The sequence below is a fragment of the Nothoprocta perdicaria genome, unplaced genomic scaffold, assembly GCF_003342845.1.
Source record: "Nothoprocta perdicaria isolate Ctin4 unplaced genomic scaffold, notPer1 scaffold_217, whole genome shotgun sequence".
NCBI classification, from domain to species: Eukaryota; Metazoa; Chordata; class Aves; order Tinamiformes; family Tinamidae; genus Nothoprocta; species Nothoprocta perdicaria.
The window spans coordinates 104,848-129,406 of NW_020455390.1; the positions used below are offsets into that span (position 1 = coordinate 104,848).

The 24,559-nt window shown below is 44.8% G+C and overlaps 2 protein-coding genes across 6 annotated transcripts; both read right to left on the reverse strand.

Annotated features, from left to right (window-relative positions):
- Positions 1–2,757: 2,757 nt before the first annotated feature.
- COPS9 (COP9 signalosome subunit 9) lies at positions 2,758–3,920 on the reverse strand. The gene is made up of 3 exons (XM_026038712.1): positions 3,849–3,920; positions 3,703–3,775; positions 2,758–3,068 (listed from the first exon to the last, which is right to left on the reverse strand). The coding sequence occupies exons 1-3, from the start codon at positions 3,909–3,911 to the stop codon at positions 3,031–3,033; spliced, it is 174 nt and encodes a 57-aa protein (XP_025894497.1). The 5' UTR covers positions 3,912–3,920; the 3' UTR covers positions 2,758–3,030.
- A 653-nt stretch (positions 3,921–4,573) lies between these two features.
- Positions 4,574–13,419, reverse strand: OTOS (otospiralin). Of its 5 annotated transcripts, none has more exons than XM_026038720.1 (8): positions 13,363–13,419; positions 11,547–11,622; positions 10,736–10,876; positions 8,696–8,874; positions 7,598–7,690; positions 6,587–6,674; positions 6,234–6,260; positions 4,574–4,894 (listed from the first exon to the last, which is right to left on the reverse strand). In XM_026038720.1, exons 6-8 carry the CDS (start codon positions 6,636–6,638, stop codon positions 4,710–4,712), a joined length of 264 nt encoding a protein of 87 aa, XP_025894505.1. In that variant the 5' UTR covers positions 6,639–6,674; positions 7,598–7,690; positions 8,696–8,874; positions 10,736–10,876; positions 11,547–11,622; positions 13,363–13,419; the 3' UTR covers positions 4,574–4,709. The 5 variants fall into 5 exon arrangements, with proteins under 5 accessions (XP_025894505.1, XP_025894504.1, XP_025894502.1 ...); XM_026038719.1 differs by having other exon boundaries at positions 6,587–6,662; positions 10,644–10,876; XM_026038717.1 differs by having other exon boundaries at positions 10,644–10,876.
- Between the last annotated feature and the right edge of the window lie 11,140 nt (positions 13,420–24,559).

A 24,559-nucleotide genomic window follows, 5' to 3' on the forward strand; every position in this document is an offset into this window, starting at 1 on the left:
TTCAACACCACCAACCCACCACCTGATACTTCACGTGTGGAGGACCACACAACTCCCTTCCCAAAGGCAATCTGTGGGATCCTCCCCATAGGATACCAGAAAGCGGAAGGAATAAGGGTATGAACCAAAACACACCAGTTCTTAGGCCAGCCCAGTGAATCTGTCATCATGAAGCAAGTGAAAGCAGACATTTTCACCCCACAGAACCTGTACTAGAATGATGCAGAAACCATTTCCAAGCAGTATGAGACACCACAACTGCAAGCTAACTAGTGTGATCACCATTGAAATTAAAGATGACAGAATCTGCTGCATGCAAATTGAAATTTTCTTAAACAATAAAAATATATTTAGAAGTAGCTCCTATTTGTCAATTTAAAAAATATCTATAAGCAGCTCCTATTTGTCAATTTAAAAAGCTTTAGAAGACCCCATCTTACTGCTCATGCACTTTGAAGCCCCTGTACCACCTTGAGAAGAGTCCAAATTTGAATTATGCTTCTGACTTTGCTGCTTAGCAAAGAGAGACATTTGAGAGAACAAGAAAGGCGGTCTGAAGGAGAAGGTAGTAGTAACATGGAAGCACATCGCTGTCCTCAAACCCGTGCCTACAGCCAGGGACTTCAAGCTGTGTTTGCTCGTGCCTTGCAGAAGAGCCYGGACACTGGGCTCTTGCTGGGGCCTCTGTGCTGGTTAAGTGAGGAGACTTGCAAAGAACTTTCCTGCCATCCAGGATAGTTGTTTTCGTGTGTGGAACAGCACATTTAGAGGAGAAAGATGACTGCCAGCTCCCCAACATCCCAAAGAATGTCAGCTTATTCAAAGAGCTCTTATTCCTCTCAAAACAATTCCTTCTTCACGGAAAAAAAATCTCCTACTACTTACTCAAGTACAACATAGAAAAGAAAACTTTTTCTCTTCCTGCCTTAGACATTAACTAAAAAAGCCTCAAGGAAAGGAATCCCRGAAAACCCAGTACTGAAGTAAGCCTGAGCTCCTCTCTTCTTCTCGTAGCATATGGAAACACAGGAGTTTGAGATTCTCCTGCCAGGTAGCAATACAAAATATTACATATACACTAAGGCCAGTTTTCTTTAACCACGTAACTCTCAAAGAAAAYAGACTCTCTTAAGAAAATTTCAGCTGAAAATAGACTGCACGTTCTTAAGCGTTTATTGTAACACTTACCAGTCCCCTGCCAAAGGGGTATCAGCTCTGTGAGACCATCAAAGGGAAAGGGCTGCCATCAAGTGCATCACAGCCCTGTCTCTTCCCCCTTGTGCTGCACAACCAGCTGTGCCCATTCTGAAGCATTTTAGCACTTAGGATCTCCTGCYGCCAAGGCTCAGGATGCTGCAAGCTGTGCCACACAAAGCAACAGGACAACTCATGACACTAAACTCACTACTTGAATAAATGTTTTCAGTTTAGATACACTGAGCACCCAACAGCTTGTAAAATAACAGACATTAGGTTAAAGGAATGCTCAGTGCTGTTAAGTCAGATTCATTCTTCCACTCAAACACATTTATGGGTTTTGACAATCTCCACTACAGCTGCAGCAAAAAAGCTCAATAAGTGAAATGGTTAAGGCTGACAAATGCCCTTTAAATTACTTTTATTAGAGATTCTGACACCTTGCAATTATTTCCTGACAAGGGGCTAATTGCCTGCAGACTAATTAGCCTGGAAGACTTGACTAAGGATCATTTAGAAGCAATTTGACACTCAAGGGCAGTCTGTTCTTCAGACTGGCCCTGCTCCCCCAACATACCCAAAGAAATCACAATTCCTCATGAAAATTCTTAAAAACGAAAATTTTTTTTTTTTTTTACCCCTCCAACACACATACACATTCTCAGTGCAATGCAGAGTGTTTTAGTGGACAAGGGGAACTGGCAGCCCCAAAGCAGGGCTGCTCACAGCACTGCCTGCACACACTCTCCCCACTTGCCTTGTGGTGCTGCACCGAGAGCCTCGGCCAGCCCTTGGTGCCCACTGCTCCTCTTCTGGATAACGTTCACTTTGATTTTGCTTCGTGCAAACAGGAAACAAAAAGAAGTCTCTGCAGTGGTATCAGGGAACATTGAAACAGCTTGTGATTTAAGCAGCATTCTTTGTAARGGATCTCACTAACCCCAAACTTTATCACCCAGTACAGAGCAAGTTCTGTCCCAAAGATGCCAGAGCAGCCACTTCCCAAGCGCCAGCAGTTACTTCTCAAACTGTTTTAGCTCTAGAGATCAAGACTCTGTCGGCAGAGGGAACAAAGCAGTAGGGAATTACCGTATACCCAAATACAAATACAATGTCACTGTCTGCTGTCTGAGGAAAGAAACCTAAAATAGAGACTTTGTAGAACAAAGAGATGAATAAATTTCAAGAATTAAGCTAGATGTTTAAACCCAAGGATTTCAACGGTACAGAGCAGTAACGCTTTTCCTCCTTAAAATGTCATGATAAAAGTACTACTCTTTATCTGTGTCTCCCAGATTAAAGCCACAGTATCTACAGTAGCTGAATATCAAACTTGGAACCGGACAAAGGCACCAAGGAGCCCATTCAGAAAAAGCAGCCTCCAAATCCCAGATAATCCCGTGCTGTGGAAGGAACACAACTTTTCTAAGCAGCAATGTGCCTTGCCAGATATTTTTGTGTATCTAAAAGAACCAGTCAATGATTTCACAAAAATAAGTCCTGTACAAAAGTTTGGAATGTGGCTATTCCTACTTACTTTCACAGTACACCCCAGAAGGAGATTTTGTCAAGATTTTATTAAATCAGCACATCAGCAAGTAAATTTTAAAAGAAACAACAACAAACCYATGCAGTGTGGCAGTCCACAATTCCTGTTGCAGTTATCTTTACCCATCTGGGTTTCACAATCCTGAGAAGTTTGCATTGCCCCTCATCAACCCCCTCGCCCCGCAGTGGACTTTCTGTTTTGGGTACTTTAATAAATAACAGCCACCACACGTGATCCTAGAGCAGAATTCCACATCTCAGCACTGCAGGGCTRGAAGATGAAGTTCACTGGATGTCATCATCATCAAAGAGATCTTCAAAATCTAGTCAGAAAAATAAATTAAACTGTCCTTAAGACTAAAATGTTTCACATACACATCATACACATTCCACACAAGCAGAACTACCACAARTCAGTTAAATGGGCAGCTTCGCTTGCACCATACAAGCTTTGTAATTCGATTAGCGAAAGCAAAGAGAAGTTTCAACAACAGTTTGTTTTTAAATGGGTGCAATGACGGTTACCCCATTCAGAACAGGTGAAACCCCAGCTCCCCGTGTCACTCCCTAGCAGCCAATGCAACGGGGCAATGCCAGCAACGCCACTCCGGTCGTTCCAGAAGGTGCCTTAAGCCTTTGGTTTTGTGTCTGCTTTGGGTGTTGAGCGCAGGCTGGCAACGTAACTGGGGTGAAGCCTGCTTGAMGCAGTCTGGTATAACCGTTACCACYGAAACGAGCGAGAGCTGATCTCTGCTTAAGAGAGTGCCCTGCTAGGGATACAAMAGCTCGAATTTCCAGCAGAACTCCCACAATTTAAGGGGGTGCTCCCGCATACGCTGCCTCCTCCACAGGAGCGCGGCATGAGGCCGACCACAAGCGCAGCCATTGCGGGAAGGTGCGAGGAGGCCGGGCGGAGGGAAGGGGCCGGCCCTGGGCGCCGGGCAGCCCCGCACTCACCGTTGAAGAAGTCCGCGTGCACCGCCTTCTCGTTGGCCGCCAGGTCCATGAGCAGCCCCGTGCTTCCCCCTGCCTGCAGACGCACGCGCTGAGGCCCCGCCGCGCCGCGGCGGCCCCCGCCGCACCCCCCGCGCCCCGCCTCGCACCTCGTCCAGGTCCACGTAGGGCCCGGCGCCCTCGGGGAACATCTCGTCCACGGCCGGCTTCATGGCGGCGCCGCCGCCTCCTCCGCCTCAGCGCCGCTTCCGCCGCGCGGCACGCCGGGAGGAGCCGCCCCGCCGCCGTTGCCAGGGCGACGCGGGGCGGCCCGCGCCATCTTGGCGCCCGGCCTGCACCGTGCGCGTTGCTGCCCCCTCCTTGCACAGAAAGGAGAGGAAAAATAAAAAATGAAAAAATGTACGAACAGATTTTGATTTTAAACAAAAAAATTTAAAATTAAATTTAAAATTAAGTTATTTTTCCAATCCTAAGACCCTTTCTTCTTACAGCCTCCACCAAGCAAAGTGACCATATACACACCATAGCCAAGTGTTTTTATACCCAGTCCCCTATCAGTGTGATGTCTGATCTGCCAGCAGTGCCTGCAGCACAAGTAACCCCTACTCTACCCCCATAAAACAGGCACAAGCCAAAAACYAGGGTGTGGAGGCTGACACTAAAGGCAAGGGGATCTGGCAGCTCACCATCAAAGCCATCAGCATCAAGGCATGTCTGTACAAAAGAAAACTCAATCTCACAGCAGAAACTAAAATACAGAGTTTAATGGTTTTGCACACAGGCATACATTGTAAAAAGAAAGCTGATTTTGTCTGGTGTTACCAAGCAAGAAGTGTATGTGTATGTATATATACACATATATGAATATATGTGCATATATACATATGTGTGTGTATATATGACTGCTACAGGGACTAGGGAGTGCTGAGTGTAACACCGGTACCTGCCCAGGCAGCCTTGGCTTCCCCCAAACATCCCGACACCAGCCTCAGCAGAGAGGAGCAGAGCCATCAGTGCTCATGGCTGGGGACATTATAACCCAAGCGACTCCCAAAGGGGAGCTGAGCAAAGAAGGTCTTGGCCATTTCGTTGATCCTGTCGTAGGCTCCCAAGGTCCGGAAATACTCCACATACGACCAGAAGTCATTGGCTGAGAAAGGCCAGTAGGGCATGGYGACCTCTTCCTGGTAGAGACCTACAATGCAAAAATGCAGAGTAAGATCCATACAGCACAAAGCCTTTCTGTTAAAGCTCAGGCCATAAAGGAAAGCAAATCAAGTTCTGAAAATACCAAGAGCTGACCTCCACTGGACCCCAAATCCAGCCAAGCACARAAGCATAATAAAAACGTGATTCCCRGCTGAGAAAATGCCTTCCTGGGCTACCAAGACAAACCCACTCTTCTGATTTTATTTAAAGTCCATCGAAATGAGAGTCAGTCCAATAATTAGACCCCCCACTGGACTAGGGTTTTTAGTGAGAGTTAAGACCCTTCAACAATCCTATCATCAGACCTTAATGTCAGTGAAGTCTATTTGCAGTGCACAAGCACAGATGGCATAAAACGAAGCAAACCAACCAGCCAAATGCTGCCTGCAGAGCAGAACTGTCAGCTGATGTTAGATTCACTTTGCAGGCCACCAATTTGCCCAGTGTGAAAGAAAAGATCATAAAAGCTGATGAGTAACAGAATACTACCTGGAGGCTTTATATTGACACCTGACTGTGGTTGCCACAAATACTTGCTGCACATGAATAGTGTCCCCTATACCTTTTATTTGTCAAAACACAGGTGATCTATTCAATACATGTTTAGAGATACAAGGAAAGATAACAGTAGAGGAAAAACATTAAAAGGCATCAAATGAAGACCACCCCTTGCTGTTAATCTGTATACATTTGTTTTTCACATCTGTTACAATGCTCTCTTCATATTTGTATCTGCATGCTCAGGATGCTACCAGCTATCACACCGCTCCTACTGAGATGCCCACCAACAGTAGGACACTGTTACTGCACATAAATCTGCACAATTTTGAGGGAATAGTTCTTTTTTGGTCTTTGTGGCAACTGGTAAATTTTAAGATTTTTGCCAGKGAATAGTCAGCAAACATTTCTAGTATTAAGGTTCAGGACAGTCTGACATCTGAGCCTAGCATGGTTAGAAGCCTGCTATTTGCATAAACATAGGCTTCTTATTTGCATAAAGCAGATAATGACTTGATCATAACCCTGTAGAGGATTTGCCTTCAATAAATCATTTGAAGCATTTTTTCTCTCCATTTTAAGAAGGAGAATAAATAAGCTCTATTCTTACCCTCACTAATATAGTAACACATATTTTGGTGATTTTTCTAAAGAAGCTACTTAAAATTCACTCTCCTCTTCCTTAACCAGAACCAGAGTCTGAAGTACCCTCCTCTTAGGTTAGTAAGCATTCCTGCTGAAATCACTGGTAGGGATGAGGATGGGGAGTTGCAAATGACTCTTCTGGTTGCTAGTGACAAAGGAAAAAAAGTAACACTAAAAATTACCATCTCCATCCCGGATTGATCGGGCATCTGCAAAAATAGAGGAAACTCATCAGTACCAGGTCTCATCCAGAAACATTTTGTATTTACCAAAGCTTGGCTGCAAAGCTAGAAGCTGCCAAGTTCTTCAAAGCAGAAGTAGGTAACAAATGTTTTTTCTCTTGAAGTAGCCAAATAAAGAATTCCTTGTTCATAGCCATTCTGCAGTATAAACCAAGTGCTCTTCACTATCAGCCTGAGTAATTACAGCAAACACTAGCAAGATGGGATACTAATTAATTTCCTGCTATTTAGTAATAAAAAACCAATTTCTCCTTTCTGAAAAAAGGAAACAAGAAATATAGCAACTATCTTACCTGCTAGCATGTTCATCAGCATACAAAAGAAAAATAAGGCAATGAACTTCATCTTTTTGCCAGTTACTGCAGGCTTCTGAAAAATAAACTGTATAACAGACTACAAAAGATTAGCATTTTTTCAAAATATATTATTTCTCTTAGAAGAACCTATTCCACAATAGACTAGAATTAATAGCTTCTGCATAACAAAATCCAATTACATTTCTTTATAGTTTCTCAATTGCAACATAAAGTTTTAAAAGAACTACCATAACAAACCATGTACTGGTATTTTGCTTTTAAGTGGCATAAGTCCAGAAAGGTGCTTCGAACTGCCAGGAAATTAAGCGTCTGAGAAATATTTTGTTTTGTAGCTAACAATTTTACTTCGGAAGTTACCTCTCCTCTTTCCTTCTCCTCAGAGCAGCAAATGAGTGTAGCTCCGTCAGCTACAAACCCGAGGATTAGAATAGCAGTGCCACTTAACGAAGGGTGGGGGAAAAGGCTAGAAACGTCACCAAGTTACTGCCCTGATGTGATTTGGTCACCTTCATCTGAAAACAYTTCAGCTACTCACTTCTGCACTACATCTTAATCCCCATCCATATCACAAACAGGGAATCAACTTGGGCAATAACATTTCTATAATTTGAAGATAGAGGAAGAAAGTCTAGTTCTGCAATTTTTACTTTTGTCATCTCCTTGATTYCTCCTCTTCAGAAACATTTTTAAAAGTTGTGTTTTGAACCAATTGCTAACAGTATGTGTTCCCTCCTTAGCTGAAACACAGGACCTTAAATATTTTACACCGATTTTGTATTTTTACCCAGAAATCTCAGAGACCTTAAGATGCTTGTAAGCACCAAATGCCCACAGCAATCAATTAGGTTTCTTTGAAGAGATAGGTCCTAACAGACTCAGTCCTGACCGTGAGCACACAGCTACCTTCAAAGAGCGCTGGTAAGGAGTTCTCCTATTGCACCAACTTCCCCAAAAGACTTGTCCCAGTGGAAGCTGGGTGCTACCCACCTTTGCCAGGTTGCTGCATGTATCCAGCACTTGGAAAAGCCTGAAGCAGATGCGCAATCAGGAGGATATTCCAGCAATATCTTGCCTTTCACCCTGCAACAAGCAGATCATAGAGTTAATATAATCTTTGCTTTCCCTGTGCTCATCCAGCTCATGTGCTCCCTTGCCTTTCCTCCAGGCCCACAGAAATCACCACCCTGTCTCGACCCACTGCCTGTGCTCTACTTCAGCCCTGYCTTCATGTCCCAGGTGTGGGGCAAGCGCCTGCTTGCACCAAGGCTGCGAGGGACAGACCCAAGCAAGCAGCCTGGCAGGTGGCCCCAGCTTTGCTTGGGCTGGGTCCTATCTACCCACAGAGCTGAGGCTGTCCTGCCAAGAACCAAAGATGTTCTGAGCAAGGAAATAAAGCCTTGCTTTGTGGCAGACCAAGCTGTGCCAACTCCCRGGGAGACTGAAAGGAAAAATATTATGAAAGCAGAACCTAGTGCTTCTCTAAAGGGCTCTAATCCTCCTGCTGAGTGTTTTTAAGGTCTGCAGCAGTGGCCCATGCATCTCCCACACCTCAGCCCCAGTTGCCCAAGGAGGTGGCACAGGAGCAGGGTAACCCCTGGCTCCACAGCATCCTTTGGTGCAGCTGTGCACTCAGCAAGCTACAAAGCCCAGCTGCACCTTCCCTTCCACTGCCTAATCTGCAGATCATAAACAGGCCAGGAGCAGCACTGACACATGCTGGTACACATACAAAAGCTGTTAGCTCTAATAAACAAGTAGCATATGGCTGCTTCTGTGTGCATCCATCAGTACTTTATTCTATCAGAAGGAGGTGCAACTGCAAGTGGGTCGTAAGATAATGTGTTTTGGGTGATGATAAAGGCAAAATAGCCTTACTGACATAGCCACATCCTGCAGTTGTCCCCTTGAGGGACTCCTGGTGCATCAGGAGGACAACACATCAGCAATTATCAGGATCAAGATCCCTCTGATCAGAGTCTGGTCTGCTACAACTCTGATGTGATTAGGAGGATTCATCTAACCATTGAGGCCCAATATGACACACATTGGGGGAGTGTTCCACATCTGCCTCCCRTAGTTACTTACTCTGTCTTCTGAGCCTTGGAATCACCAGCGTCAGTGCTGGGAAGGATCACAGGTCTGATGCAGCATGACAGTGGTCTAGCAATTACAGGCATCCAGTAACTCTTCCCAGAGTTTTCAGTTTGTTAAAGCACACCTTAGAATTGCAAATAAATTCTTCACTTTCCTGCGCTAAAAGCAGCCTAAAAAATAAGAGGATCAGAATTAACATTTAGAACTGTTACAGGAAGGGATAGAGCCAGGTTTTAAGTGTTAATTGGAATCCCTTTTCTATCAAAGGTTTTGTTGCATTACATGACTGCTTCCCCCTCACTGAGTCCATCTGTTTTTCAAACAGAAAACTGAACTACAGAGGAACTAACAAGCTGGACTGGCTCTTTAATTCAGAAGCTGATGAGCAGGAGAGCTCCTCCAGTTGCTCCCTTGTTTAGTTATATATAATAAATGTGCATGGTGAGCATGGCAAGCCAAGCACCCTGTCTTCTGGGGGCTTCCAACAAGCACCCCGTGCACTAGCATACTGGATACACAGCAAACATTCATTCAATATCTTTTTTACTTCAGAAAGCCTTTCCCTTTTTCAGGCATCATCCAGCAGAAGGCAAGGGAGACTGCACTCTATGCCCAGAGCAGAACCTGGCATGGATCAGCTGGCAGGGCCCTTGATGAACAGTCACTGCCCTGCAGGCTCTTGCACTGCTGAGYCACAATTGCGAGCTCCACAGTGCCACAAATGCAAAGTTAGCACAGCAGCAACCACATATTGCRGTGGATACTATGACATTTAACAGAGTAGCCCCAGAAAGTGCCCAGTATTTCTGCTTCTACTTGATTTGAAAAAGCATTCCTTTATCAAGAGGTACTTTGGTTCTTTTCTCAGAGAACCTCATTAAGTCCCAAATTCTTATTGCTTGCTGGCAGCAAGTTTTTCAGAAATTTTATCCCAAAGTTTGCACTTTTGTTTTGCATGGACTCCTAGACTCATAAAGGCTTTGATACATTAYAGAAGGAGCCTATGGTAATGAGTTTATCCCACCAACCTATCCCCAGATGATCCAATCAATTCATAGGTTTTGTAGATGGCTGTAAGAAGCTGGAAGAGCCACATCCATCAGTCAGCTCTGTCAGGCTGAAATCAATAGGAGCACTGAGGAAGCTCCCTGGGGAAGAGGGGAATGCAGCTTGGACAGCAGAGCTGTTTGTGTGACTTGCTCCCTGATGGGGAACAGGCCTGAAATTGCCAGCACAGGAGCCTGCCCTACACATGGACCCTTTTCTAATGGGCTGCTTTGCACAGAGCTGCCCACTGTGGAGAGAGTCAGCCCTCCTTGATGACTATCCAGAAACAAAGATAAAAGATTCAAGAAAGGAAGTTTACRGATGCCTTCGCTTCCACACAGCTATTTTAGACTGCTCTTACATGGCACGTCCCTCAAACTTGCATAAATCCCCAGGCACTGAAAGGAAGTGTTATTGTTTTAAAGCAGAATATTTCATATTTGCTATTAGACAAAAGTATTCATAGCTCTAAGAACCTCTTATTTACACAAACAGCACTTTACAGTAGCCTCTGAAGTGTTCGGGCAGACAAAACATGCTCTGCAAGGTTGTATAACTTCTGTACCTTAGATAATGAAGAAAAATAAAACCACCTTGAAAAAAATACTGGGTTATTTCTTCCAACAATTTGGGACAAATGATACAAGATAAAAGGGCATTTGTGTTGATAGAATAACCTTTGCTCACAGTTGAGGTGGCCTAGAGCTTTCAGGCTTTCACACCTTGTTGGCTTTTCTTTGCTGCTTTTCCTAAATACTCACACTACAAAGTCTGCTGAAGTTACTACATTTGGAACAGTGTAGACCAGGACTGATGAGGAAGAACTAGGACCAGCTCAGCTCACAGTGACTGCATAGCAAATTGGCCAATAAAATTAAACTAAACTATGTACCTGGGGAAATATCTGTCCAGCTCTGAAGGCCCACAATCATCAGACTGTTCCCAGTCAGAAATGAGCTTGGAGCTTCAATACATAGTTCTCACCATGTTGTCCAGCACTCAGTAGCCCAAGAGGCAAATGGATTATGAAGATAGTGATTCTCCCACCATATGGATTTGTGGTTGGTTCCATTTTCCATATTACATGCAGTTATGATTTCTTCATCAGAGGAAGATGCTAGTTAACTAAGGCGGCACAGAGAAGTAAGAACATTCAAAGTCATGAGCTGACTAAAGCAGACTAGACTCTTCAGCTTGGCAAAGCATTTACAGAACTTAGATATGCCTTGTGTAGCTGCACTCTTAAAGAGAACGACTACAACATTAACTATATTATAAATATCACCCCTACCTTTCACTTGTGAAGCTATCACTATTAGGAGCATTTGTCTCCAAGCTGCCATGCTTACAGAGGTGGGGAAGAGGAAGCTGCAGCACCAACAGACAGGGAAGCCTCCAGACTCATCCTTCCCCTTCCTGCACTAATCCTGGGGCATTAAGCCCCAGAAAGCCCCAAATTGGCCAGATCTTTACCTCTCCCCAGCTCTTCCCCAGAGCCTAGCATGAACTCAGGAGGGCCAAGCCATTGAGCTTCCGCAGCTCTCAAGAAAAGTCACATTTTCCTCTGGCCATTTTCATTAGATGCATTATAGCAATAACCTCTYGAGTTTTGAAAAATGACTTGCTTTTCAGACTGATTGAATGCCCCAGCTGCACTTAAGCCATTAAACCATCAGCAACTGTTTATTGCTTTCCTTCCACAAAGCAAAGATCATTTTTAAAATAAMAAGACCATTAAATATTTTAAGTATAAGATTTTAGTAGGATGAGCACAAGCTTCTTCATATCCACTTACCTCTTCCTTTGATTCATGGGCTCACCAAGGTTACCTCAATATCAGCAGAGTTGCACTAGTCCACAGGCAGTTCTGTCTTTATGAAAGACAACAAAATTGACTAAAAGAGACTGATGAGAGGATGCACTTGATAAAAAACCCATCAAGGAAAATTGAGTTGCTAGTGCATTCAAAACCAATAAGCAGATGGCCATGGTTTTGCCACTAGCCATTTCCACACCAGAGGCCAAGCCTGAAGACAGGGCAGCTGCACAGGGTCCCTCAGACCGGCTCTGCTGGTTGCAGAGGCAGCTGCCCCAGAATTAGGAGGTCCAGCCAGCTCTCAGGGGCTTGTTTTAGCAGCACATGGGGATGGATGCATATCCCGAGGAGACAGCCTCCTGCCRGGTGGTGGCTTTTATCAAGTTAATTGCATTGATCTGGGTTTGATTTCAGACAGAGGCCAGGAGGTGCTGCTCAGCACTGCAAGCACACTACCAGCAATGGGCTGTGCATCATACATCCCAGTACATACATACATCCCATACATACATCCCAGTACTCATTTCCTGAAGCACATTTAAGCCTTTTCAACCTGTACAGGTGCATTAAGATGCYAGAAGAACTACAACCTGAACACAGAGAGCATTTCCACTGGAGAGGTCCCTCACACTACCCCAAAAAGCTGTTTTTGTTCCTCTGTCTTGTGGGAGGAGAAAGTTGGTACCATAACCTGCCTTCCTCCCTGCTCTGCCATGGGGAGAGCTGCCATATACCCCACCTGTAACTGGTATTACAGCCAAAAAGTCATTCCATGGGTCTGAGTGGGAAACTTGAAGGGGACAGACAAAGAGCCATGGGTGTAATGGGAAAGCATGAGCAGGAGCAGCCCCCTTACACACCCCCAACCCTGCTATAAGGGGTTCAAGAGARATTCAGGTTCAAACACATTCCCCTRCCAGGCCCCATTTCCTGGAGTCACAGCGATGTTGAAGCTCCTTGGGGACTGGCCCATGCCATCAGCACCAGGTAGGAAGGTGCTGAAGGTCTCCTGCCCTTGAGCTCTTCAGTTACATGGCAGCACCCGGGAAGCTCTCCCTGCCCTTGGGGCTTGGAAAGCTCCCAAGTGAAAGCCTACAGCCCTCCAGCTCCCACAGCAGCTCCAGGCCTGGCCCTGCCTTAGGAAAGGGACCGGCTCCCTCTGCTGTCCACAGCCGACATCAGGCGGTCCCGGCTTCCAGCTACACCCGTRGAAGGCCAGGATTTGGATAGCTCACAAACACCCGAGCTTTTCTTCAATTTCACACACACGAGCTGGGCACCTAGCGTGACTGCAGTCAGGACAGCACTTCAGCTGCCTTAGGAGGGCAGAACCATCTCAGGAAGGATAAAGAATCGTTATCTCAATACACCTCTATAGCTTCAGGATTTACTTAGAAAAGTTCAAATAAGTATCCCTGCTTTTCCTTTTCATCCAGGATAAGAGGCAACACAGTTTCCAGTCATATCACCACATCTATCCTCAGAGKTTTCAAGAGGGGATGAGTAGTATTTGAGTCAATGCTCCATTTAAAGCTCAAGCTACACAACAGAAAACAATCTCCCAGCTCCAGCCTCTCCAACACTGCTCAGATGCAGGCAGAGCAAGTACATCTAGCAAAGCCAAACCAACTACTGACTGCAACAGCTTTTAGTCCTTCCTCCAGCAAAAATCCAGGCATACCTGAATGCTGGAACAGTACAGAGACACTAAATTACCTGAAGCCTCCTATGCGGCAAGGAACACATCTAGCCCTCAAGTCCCATCTCACATAAAGCAGCTTCCTACCATTCTCACCTGCTCTTGGATACTGGTATGAGAGCAACAGAGGAGCCCCAGCTCCTGTACAGCCCAAGAAAGCACTGAGGAWCCTGGGCTGAGTTTAAATAGTCCCCTGGGCCAATAGGCAGAGGGGTGGAGGAGCCACAGGTGAGGCTGATCAGGGCTATTAGTGCCCTCAGGGCCCTGGCAACATCTGCCTGTCAGAAGAATGAGGTTTTTTTTCCTGATTTTTTTTTCTGGAGAATTTGCAATGGGGTTAGGAGAGAAAGGGTGGTCTCACTGGCAAGGACCCCAATCATCACTTAGTAAATGTGGGTTCAGTTCCTTGAACTGCTGAAGTTTCTCTTTGTGATCTTGGCAAGTCATGAATATGCTTAATCTAAAATCTGTCATTCTGAGATTCTGTGAAAATCATGCACGAGTCTGTTTTTAACATCTTTAAATCATGCTGAACTTTAAGCCTCCCSTCTTCCCTCTTTCTAACTCTGCCAGTGTTGGTGGGAGCTCAGGATAGCACCGAAGATGAATTACACTTTCCAGGCACTCAGTGAGCGGGCCCTCTCATGCTGAGACCATCCGAGGAGGGGACCAGCAGTGGGAACCATGTACTGGCATTGTGGAAGGMATCAATACTCCTATAAGAGAACTGCTTACTTGGTTTTGAAAGTTGTCCATGCTCAAGATCCAGCAGAGCAGGGGCACTTGGGACCAAGAAACACAGAGAGAGAACCCATTCCTTACAATATTTCTTAATAAACAGGAATATCTGCCACAAACTTTATTACTTAGACCTTCTTCTGATTTCTAGCCCAAGGCATAGGCTGCTCTGTTAAACATGTGTTTTGCAAAGCCTGAACGTCCTCTCAGGTGTCTCTCCCACTTTCATGGCATCCAGCCAGGGGAGAAGCTGACCACCAGCAGGTATTTCAGACCTTACATTGAAATCACCAGACTCTTTTTCCCTTTAGGTCTGAAGCCCAACTGCTCTGCTGGYTTCTTGCTCCCACTGAACAAGTTGCCAGAAAAATCCCTTTCTGTAAAATGTCCCCACTAGTCTATTAGGTCCCGCTTTGCCTCAAGGCGAGGATCTGCATTCTGCTCGCAGGTCCCTGGTGTCCTCCCTTCCCTCATTATCGCAGCGGCACGTATGGAGATCKCCCAGAAAGCCCCAACACCTCCTCAGAGCCAGTATCGTCTCTGATCCCTTTGAAACGACGGCGGCAGGCGCCTGACGTACATAATCAACTGCAGGCCTCATCCAAACGCCATAAGCATCATTTCCCATTCCCACCACACACCTCCCTTCCCCACCCAGCTACAAGAGCCTTCCACAAAGGGCACCCATTCCTGCAGCTTGGCCGTTATCTCATGAATGGGAGACCACCCTCACGCCAGGGCTTTTGCTCTTTGCTGATAGCCAGGCCCACCTCTCGCTCTTGCTCTGCCTTGTTCTCACATACTTCCCAGGGCTTTTATCATCATGGTGATGATAAAATGCCCGTTTTCATCTGCATRAAACAGCAGGATGTAGAAATTACGGCTATAAATCCTTCTGCATAAGCTATTTTCCACTCAGGGCATGTGTCTGTGTGTGTGTGAGCTTGTTTGCATGTTTTTTTTTTCCCCGTCTGGAATGAGCGGAGCTGGTATTTTTGTATTGATTCTGAAGCAGCTAATATTTTGAATACTGGTTATAAATAAAGAAAAACAAATGTTTTTGCCCGGGCCTTGAGAGAAGCAGCAAATCTGCTGAATCTCTCCCAGTTGCATTTTAAGGAGGTGGATCTCTATGTAAATACATGCCTCTCTCATGCAGCACTGTAATGCTTCTGAAGACCTCGAGATGCTCTGCAGGATATACAAGGATCTCAGGCTGGAAGGTGCTCAGTACTTTGACCTCGCTCCAGCAAAGCACTTAAGCACATGCTTAACTTTAAGCACATGCATAGGCATCCACGGAAATCAGGGGGACTGCTCACATGTGGAAAGATAAACATGTAGTTTAAGTGCTCTGCTGGACCGGGGCCAAAGGGCCCAGTGTAGGTCAGGATGGAGTCCTAATTAATTGGGGCTCACGAGGCCCCTTTGAGGTAAGTATTGGTATTAGGGCTGCTCGAACGTGGAAATGACATTTCGTGGGAAACTGTGTTATTGAAATGTTTTGTAAAGGCTAAGTGAATGCAGGTTTTAAGTAAAAAAAAAGCCTCATTTAAAGCTTTAAGGTACAAATGACGTAAATGTGTTCCCCCTGCTTCCCATTCTCACCTTCTCTCTGTCCTTAACAAAAGATTAAAAGGAAATAATGATGTTTGTTGCAATGGAAGTAAACTGAGGATAATGTGAGATCCATAACCATACTTAACCATTATGAATCTGTACGAATGAACTAAAATTTTGTCAACGTGTCATCCCTTTCGGATCCAAAACATGATATAAAYACTGGTCTTGCATTTTATAACACATGGGAGCTGGGAATGAGCATCYGTGGACCTTGATGCTGTGGCTGTGTGCAGGATGCTTTAGGATGACTCTGGAGAGGTGGGACAAGTCAAGCAGCAGTGCTCTACTCCTGTGTGAGCAGGTTGCCCATGGGCCCACTTGCACAGGCAGGTCTGTCCCCAGCGAAATGCCTGGTCTTGCAGCTCCCGAAGGGGAGGCACGGGCAGGGTTGGGGAGGAGAGGCAGCCAACACGTCTGAGACTCAGTCTTCCCATTGCAACATGGCCACAAATCATCATGCTGGCATTTCTTCTGGAAAAGACACCGTGGTGCTGCAAAGAGACGTGGAAAGCATGAAGGTTACTTAGCTTTAGATAACAAAGGGATCAACAGATATTTCTGACAATACTACAAAGGCAGAAAATAAGCTGGACATCCACTCAGCTGCCTTCTTTCCCCAGGAATGGGACAAGTTGTATGCTTTAATTGGGCACATGCTTTAATGTCTACTGAGTCATGGTTTCTGCTAGGCTCAAAGCTGGAAACCACTGAAGTCRTTAGGAGTCTGCAGGAAATGCTGCWTTGCCCTGTGTGGTATCAGGAAACTCCTTTCGGAGCCTTTTATGCAGATGACACTAAGAAGGAAGAAAAAAAATAGTTCCAATGAGACCCAAGAGGCCCAAGCTGTAATTACAGCTCTGCCATTGCATTTCTGGGTAAGCACAGGCAATTCATGCTGTTTTCTTGAGCATTCATTTCCACAGCAGTGGAAGTGCTGCAGATGATGGACACAGAGCATTGCAGAACTAGGAATTATCATTATTAAAACATGGCAAGCAGAAGCCGAGTAGGAACTGCGGATGGACGAGGTGACTTCAGCCCTTGTTCCAGTGTGGAGGTTTGGTAGGCTCAGCATTCTGCTCCTCTGTGAAAACCACACAAGATCATTTTAGTGGATTTTTTGTTGTTGTTTTAGGACAGGGCTTGATGATCTGCTGAGAGGAGTCTCTCTGAAGTTGGACAAGGGCAAGGGAAAGCAAGCAAGAATGTGATAAAAAGCCCAGGAAGGCCCAAGCCCCTTGCTGGCTTCAAATGCAAACTGTCTATATAAAAATAAGCTATTTCCTTGAAACTGGAGTGTGCAGGAAGTTTGTTTTTATAAGTAGAAAATAGAACCTGTTCTTAATGAAGAACACTTGTCTGTGGTCAAACATCTTGTCAACAACGGTAATTCTTTCGAGCTCCTCAGTGCCTGTGACATCCCCAAAGAATTATCCCCACAGAAATATGATCAAAAACTCCATAAAATCCAAATAAGGAATTTACTGGACAAGATTCCAAGAGCAGGAAATTTAAAAGAAAAAAGAAAAAAGAAAAAAAAAAGGCGTATTGATTCTGACATCAATTACTTAGGGGAGGCTGGGAAAACCTTCACAGGAGGAAGGCATATGCCTCTCATTAGTTGGTCCAGCCATGAGAGAAGCCTGAACACCCCTGGGATCGCTTGTGTCCTCCTCATGTTGATGTGACCAAATTGGGAAATGATGTGGAAAACCAATTTGAATGTCTAGTGTCAAAGATAGATAAGAACAGACCAAGCTTCACATGTTAAGTTTGCAGAAACAAACCGGACCCTAAGACCACGAAGACAAAATACATTTGTGTACCATTTCTTTCCCATGTTCCCCAGAAGCAACAGCTAAATCCATCAGAACATGTAGTAGGTAAAGCCAGGAGAGGTAGAAATCTGTTGCTGAAGGATGGTCACCAGCTGCTTACCAAATCTTGACTAGTTTGCAAAGGAAAGTGTGTCTGATATTAGAGCGATACTCTAAGTGTGATATTAGTGATATTAAGGTGATACTCTTTCACTGGATAGAAGAGGGATTAGATACCTGCATGCAGCTCTTTATGTTTTCTTCCTTTCTTCCTYATGTTTTCTTTTTTTCCTGGAAAACTCACACTGTTTGTTTAGCATTTATAGGAGTTTTCTATTCTGCACGTGCCACTTGACTACAGATAAACCTTCAAAAAATTTAACAATAATATTTGTATCTTGCTGCCTGGATTATCTGGGTTGGTGCCATAAAACACAGGGCATTTTCTAAGGTCTGCAGCTTTATGGGTGCTGCATTTGCTGCGAATGTTGTCATCACAGGCAATGGGTGGGTGACAATGGCAATGGGCAGAGCACGTTCAGAACTAAGGGGCATGGTTTATTCTTGAGATGCARCACATTGCCCTGTTACTCTCATTGAAATCCCTTTTCAGACTTCAATGCTGCATTAAGACATGCAGGAAAAAAAATAAATAAAACACCCCGAAGTCTCTTAAAGCAGAAGAAGTGGCTATGTGAAGTCTTYAGGTTCGCTGCCACTGCGTAACTGATTACATTTGGTGTCTGTGTGCTCAGGGCTTAGCACCTTATTATTTTTGTTATTTCCTCCTAATTCCTTCTTTGGAAAATCCTCAGGATAAAGAGAAAGCCTGACCATATTGCTGTGAAAGGGAGATTTGCCATCATCTTTGATAGGGCTAGGATTTCATCTTCTGTACTGGCCCAGAGCTTAATCCCATATGTGCACAACCTGCCTAACACCCCGAGGTACAATTTTATCARCTGAAGCACTACCACTTCATCGATATTTGCAGAATTTAAATGAGTTCCATTATGAAATTCAGAGTGCGAAAGATAATACAGGTTTAAAGCAGCCGCAATTTCATTTGGGTCAGCTACAAATATGACAAATAGCCCCATCTGACTTGGAACTATATGAAAATTGCAGTTCCTTATGTGCTGCACTGAAACAGCCTCATTATTATTTCATAAGCTCGCCTCCTACAGTGTCAATGCAGATAAACAAACACGAGAAAATCAATCTGACCACTTCTCAAATCCTGTGAAGCATTTGTAAATGTAAATACTATGGGTGGGAAAACCTCAAAGTCTCTGACCCTCATTTCCAGAATCCGGGCTGCTGCTAGATCTGATTACAGAGTGAGAAATGTGAAACTTCAACAACTTGGCTCAAAAAACATGTTAAAAATATATATCATTTTCCTGTTACTAAGCAGAAGAGAGAAAAATCACTTCTCTGAAACATACAACTGAATTTAAAAGGTGTCTCTATAAGGATGGGAAATTGCAGACTGAAACATTCTTTTGAGTTAAATAGTAAGAATTAGAATAATAAAAGACAGAATCTGCATTTCTATTTTTAATCACATACTTGAATCCAGGATAGACCTTATTCCTGCAAACATATTTATGCAGAAACTTAGATGGGTTTCACTGTTATCACTTGAACTGTYGCATTCTAATTCTTTTCCTATTGTGCTTCTTGCTTTTATCCAGCTACTTTGGGAAAAAAACACATCCTATAGTGCAAATCAAACCTTTTGCAGCTTTGCATTTGCTTAAACAGAAAATTTAAGTGTAATGGAAAGTTATAGTTGTCCTCAGCCACTGCCATTTGCYTCAGACCTCACTTGGATCAGTGACTGTGTCCCTGTGCTGGGAGCTTCCTGGGAATGATGTGTGCCTGGACCACAGCAGTGACCTGCTCTGCTCCTTTCCCTTCATGGGAAAGACACTTCTTCAGCCTGGCTGTCATCATATTCAACAGCATAGTTGGAGATCCCAGTCTGGGGACCTTTTGAAAGTTGCTAAAACGGGCTGAATTTCCTGGCTTTCCACAGAAAAACACTTCCCCTCAGTCCTGATGACCCTGTCTCACCACTCACACCTCTACAGCTTTCGTTGCCATCCATCCTCTTTTGGCTTGAGATTTCAAAAGCAGCCAACATGTGGCTCTCTGTCATGAGGTCGTCATGAGGATCACACTGGAAAAGGAAACTGTTTCAAGAGGAGTCTGTTAAACAGGCAGCTCAGAGCAGCAGAACTAGCTGGCTGAAGTGCTCTTCAGAGACACTACTTGAGTTCTCTCAGTTGTTAAGTGAGAAGTCGTGATGGAGTCCCTAAATCATATCAAAGGCACAGAAATGTCCAGCTTTCCAGGCCCATCATGGCAGGATTTCAGGTTAACATCTTTTTTTTTTTTTTTTTGCTATACCAAAGCAATTATTTCCTCAGACCAGTTTTAAGGCCACATAGCAGGTCCTTCTGGGGAAAAGGAAGGGAAGCAAAGATGGGGTAGCACTGGAGTAACTCACAGATCACAGAGCAAATCCAGCAGGGCCACAGGTAGMCTTGCAGGTTGAGTTCACCTTAACCTCAATCCATTCATGTTTTGTGATTTAGAAGAGCATTTAAGCATGGACTTAACTGGAAAAACATGTTTAAAGTCCTATTGGGTGAACCTATCCAGGGATTTATGCCTTTTTTTTTCAGTAGAGCTTTCATGCTGTGGTTGGATCTGTTTCAAAGCGTCTACAATATCCTTGCAGATTCCATTTCTCTCACATCCTCATTCTTTCTCATGTACGGAGGTCCTGAGCCCGCTTTCATATGTGTAAGCCACAGAAAGATAGATCAGCAGATAGATACCGATATCTTTATGCAGCACAGATAAAAATGACATTAATGGAAGCATCCACAGTCCATAAGTCTTTGCAGGATAGGGATCATTTGGGGAGATGCATTCCTGAGCATTTCTTCTGATCTGCTGAGGATATTCACGTAATACAATTTAGAGAATCCTCCAGATGGTTTAAGGCTGTTCATTGAAGATGAGGCCAGATAGCAGGTACAAAAATAGCTATAGGCCTGTCCAGCTTCCAGATCTACCAAAATCATATGGGATGAGCTGCAGAGGGAAGTGGAAGCTCCAMAGCAGCATAATGCTGAACAGCTGTGACCAGGGTCTGTAACTATCAAACCACATTGAGAAAATGGTCAGGTACTGTCTATCACCTCAGCTATTCTCCTGCTCAGGAATATTCTGTAGGTGACAATATTCAAGAGTAAATTGAGCCCATATGGGGCAATAGCAGTGCATATGTTTTGTTGTTCCAGTCTATATGTGCTCAGGGTATGAATGAGCTCCCAATAAYGTGGGGAAGGTCAGGTTGGGCAGGCGCTGTTTCACATAATCTTAATTATGTCACACTCAGCAATCCATGTAGGCAACACGTTTCAAATACAAGCTGGAGACATGAGTCTCCTCACACATGTATTGGCTTCATACTACCATTTCTTCATTGTTTTCTGTGCAAATTCACACTGATTTATATCAGGATGAATGAGATGGGGAAATGATTATATTTACCAGATGAGCACAGTCCCTTTTCTCCTCGATGCCTCTCTCCTCTCCAACCCTTCTTTGAGCCTTAGAAAACTTCTAAAATGTCAGTTTTCCAAAGCATGACATGCTGGCAATCGTTCCTCCCGAGCAAATTTAGAGGARGGATGAATGAAATAAAATAATTTAAACTGCAATTCTGGCTCTGTTGACACAGCAAGAGGCTCAAGATGCCCTGCAGAGAGTCTGAAATCGGTTAATTTTGCATAGTCTAGAAACGCCACACRTATATTCAGCTCAGCAATCAGGTTTCTGTGAAGAGCGGTATTTCTGTGCTCTGCTTTGTTAGTTGTGACCTACTGCTGGTATCTGCATAATACAGCAAATCTCCCACAGGATAAGGTTGACCTATAAGAAGTTGAGTTCGGCTGACCTGGAAATATTTCAGTCATGGTTTTCACAAGTGGCATTGTCAGAATAGGGCAAAGATAATTGCAGCTCGGGCTAAAGGGCAGGGGGGACTGGAAACCATGAGGYTGAGAACGTAAAAATAAATAGCCCTCTATCACGAGACTAGCCCCATTGAGTGACACTGCTTCTGAGCAGGAGAATGAAACCATTTTGAAAGGACCTGAATATGTATCAGCTTTCTTCTTCCCATGACCCCTAGGGCTATTCCCTGGGAAACCTCCGGCTCCTTGTCTTTCTTCCCCCTCCTGTCACTCCAGTCATCACCAAGGCAGGAAAATTCCTGATGATGCTCCCTGTTAGCACCTGTGCTGGGGTACCAGGGAGGAACCTGCGAGCCTCAGTGGTCCTGAGCAGCCCCACCTGGGTCCCACACACACCCACCTGGAGAGAATTTAAGCACTGGCCAGAGCTTTTGTCTTCCTTACATCTTTCTTTAGGGTAATGGGMTTTGGCTCTACCTTCTCCTTTGGTTCCTGCTCCCTTGGGGACCCTGGACATGCTGGTTGTGGGTCTCTCCTGGGGCTCATGCTAATAGCCTTAACTCCCCAAAAGGCTTATGCTCCCACCTCGAAGGGCTTCATGTGTGGCATGTGAGTACAGAAGAAAAGCTTTTCTCCAAAAGTCTTGTGGTCTGAATGACCAAAAGCTTGAACTGTATTTGTCTGTTRTGTTTGCCCCTTCTTTTTGCTGGAATATGCCCAGGTCTGTGTCCTGTGCCCTGTTGTGGGAGGTGAACAGCATGAGGAGGAGTTTGCCTATTGCTTAGGTGTATTTTCATGTAGAAAGTGTCTTGAGTGTGACTGTTTTCAGTTTTTGATGTTGCTGTAGAGTTGTGTTGATGCTTCAAAAGTGTAGGTGCTGTAGTAGTGCTGCTGGTACTTGTGCTACTGCCTCCCTCTGCTTTGTAAATGAGTTGTAAAATGTAAATGCTGGAGAGTGTGAACCTGCTCACCTGAATTTGAAGAGCGCTGTTTAGTATGGCTATTCCAAGGAGGTGACTATTTTCCTTGGCTGCTGGAGGGCTGAGCTGGCTAGGGCTCAGGGAGACCAGGAGGAAAGGCTCAAGTGGATGCTTTATGTACGTGTGAGCTTTCCTCTCTGGGCAAGGGTTGTATTTTATGCAGGCAGCTCTGGCAGAGTGTTCCTTGGAGTTAGCTGGCTGACCCTTCTGAATCAAAACTTACTGGCCAAAACACTCAATTAAATGAGCATTTTGTTTGTGGAAACTCCTTTTGCCCAAGATTAAAGGGTCAAGTAAGAACTTACGTTTAGTGTCACTTGCCATAGATCAAAGGTAAAATAGAAACAGAAAGGGAAACTTCTGGACCACAAAAAATAAAAGAAAAAAAGGTAGAAACAGAGCAATTATGATTAGGTGCAGACTTCGGGGGGGGCAGGAAAGAGGAAATAAAAATCCTTTTGACACCTTAGAGGGAAAAATGTTCATGGTATGTACCAATGTACCATACAGCTATTTCTGTTTATTTTAGTGATACAAGACTAAATAGCAACTMTTGGCATGTTTAAGTCTCCTTTAGGAGAGTGAAGTTGCAACTTCCCTCTGTAAGGGTCAGGTTTTCTGATGTACTGAGTATCTTAAAAGGGCCCCATCTGGATCCGGGCGAAAGTGCTATTGCTCCAAGTATCCCTAATGAAAGATGGGAAATATGTTTGCAATTAAACTGTATTTGTAAGAAAYGTTTCCATTGATGACTTTCAAAGCTTGACACCTTTTTGTTTAGACATATGAGCAGTTAATACAAACCTCATGTACCACCTACTTGCATTCCAGCCTGGCCTGATTTCCAAGGTGTGAGAGAGGGCTCCCCGAGATGCTGAGGGACCTAAGTGCATAGACAGAAGTGGGATTTTTTTTGGTGGAGACTTAATGGAGTGATTCTTAGTATAGAAGCCTGCAGTAAAAACATGGGAGGTCTGGCATTTGTGTCCTGAGGTTTTGGCAGTAACTCTATTCCAATATTTTAACCCCTTCACTGAGCTGTAGCACTCTGCAGGCACTCCTTATTTACTGAGCATTCTTTAATAAGCATCTCCTGCTGCACCATCAAGGAGGGTGGTCTTCAAGTGTGCACTGATGCCTGATTCCGAAGAGGAGAGAGAACAAATGTGCTCTGTCAGTGCTGCTGAAGCTGCAGGGCAGCCCCATGTGTCCCCTCCAGCTGGTGACCTGCACAGCAGCCCTCTTCTTGCCAGCCTTGCTGGAGTCACTCAGGGGTGCCAGCAAACCTCCCTGAACAGCAGTGGCCCTGGCCTAGCACTTGGCACTGGGGTGTCTTGCTGTGAGGTTTTTTTCCTTGCTGTGGGATTCTTTTTCCCTTTTTTCCCCCTCTTTCATTTTCACTTGCTGTGCCCTGGTGGAAGGGAGGGTGGGATTGAAGGCCAGCTGGCTTCAGCCCTGTGGCCATGGAAGGCTCTTTGAGGGGCTAAGCTGTAATGCATGACTTGTAAGAGCAGGCTTGCCTAAGTGGTGGCCAAGTTGTGCTGTTCCTAGGGCTGGCAGGAGTTCAGGGCAATTGGTGAGCGCTTCCATGCCCCTCCTGGTAGCCTCTCAACAGCCCAAGTCCTTTGACCTCAGGTCTTGGAGAGGGGGTCTGGAGTTGAATTTTGTGCTTCCGTGTACTGGAGCTGTTTGTATTTGTTACAGACATGCTGACTTAGAGGCAGAGCATCTATAAGATGCTTCCTTWAACCCTTGCTTGCAGTTTTCTGCTTGGAGATGATCAGGCGTAAGAGCAGAGATAGGTTTCCAGCTCCTGTCCATCCCGGAGGGAGTTCAGCGGCAATGGAGAGATGAGAAGCACAGTCACTTGTTGGAATGCTGCAACCCACCATAGCCCCAAACTGGCATTTCTTTCAAAGGACCTGTGGGTTCAGGAAAGCAATGTTCCTTGGCCAAAGGGATGGGAGCAGTGGTAGACATCCTTAAGAGAATAAGAGGTTCAGAACTGGTTCTGTAAACCCTCAATTTCACTGTRGATTTTATGGCTGGAGAACTGATCTGATTCTTGAGAATTAAAAATGACTCAAGCTGATGGTGTGAAAGGCATCCAAGGCTGAGTCTTGGTCTAGCTTRGAAAAAG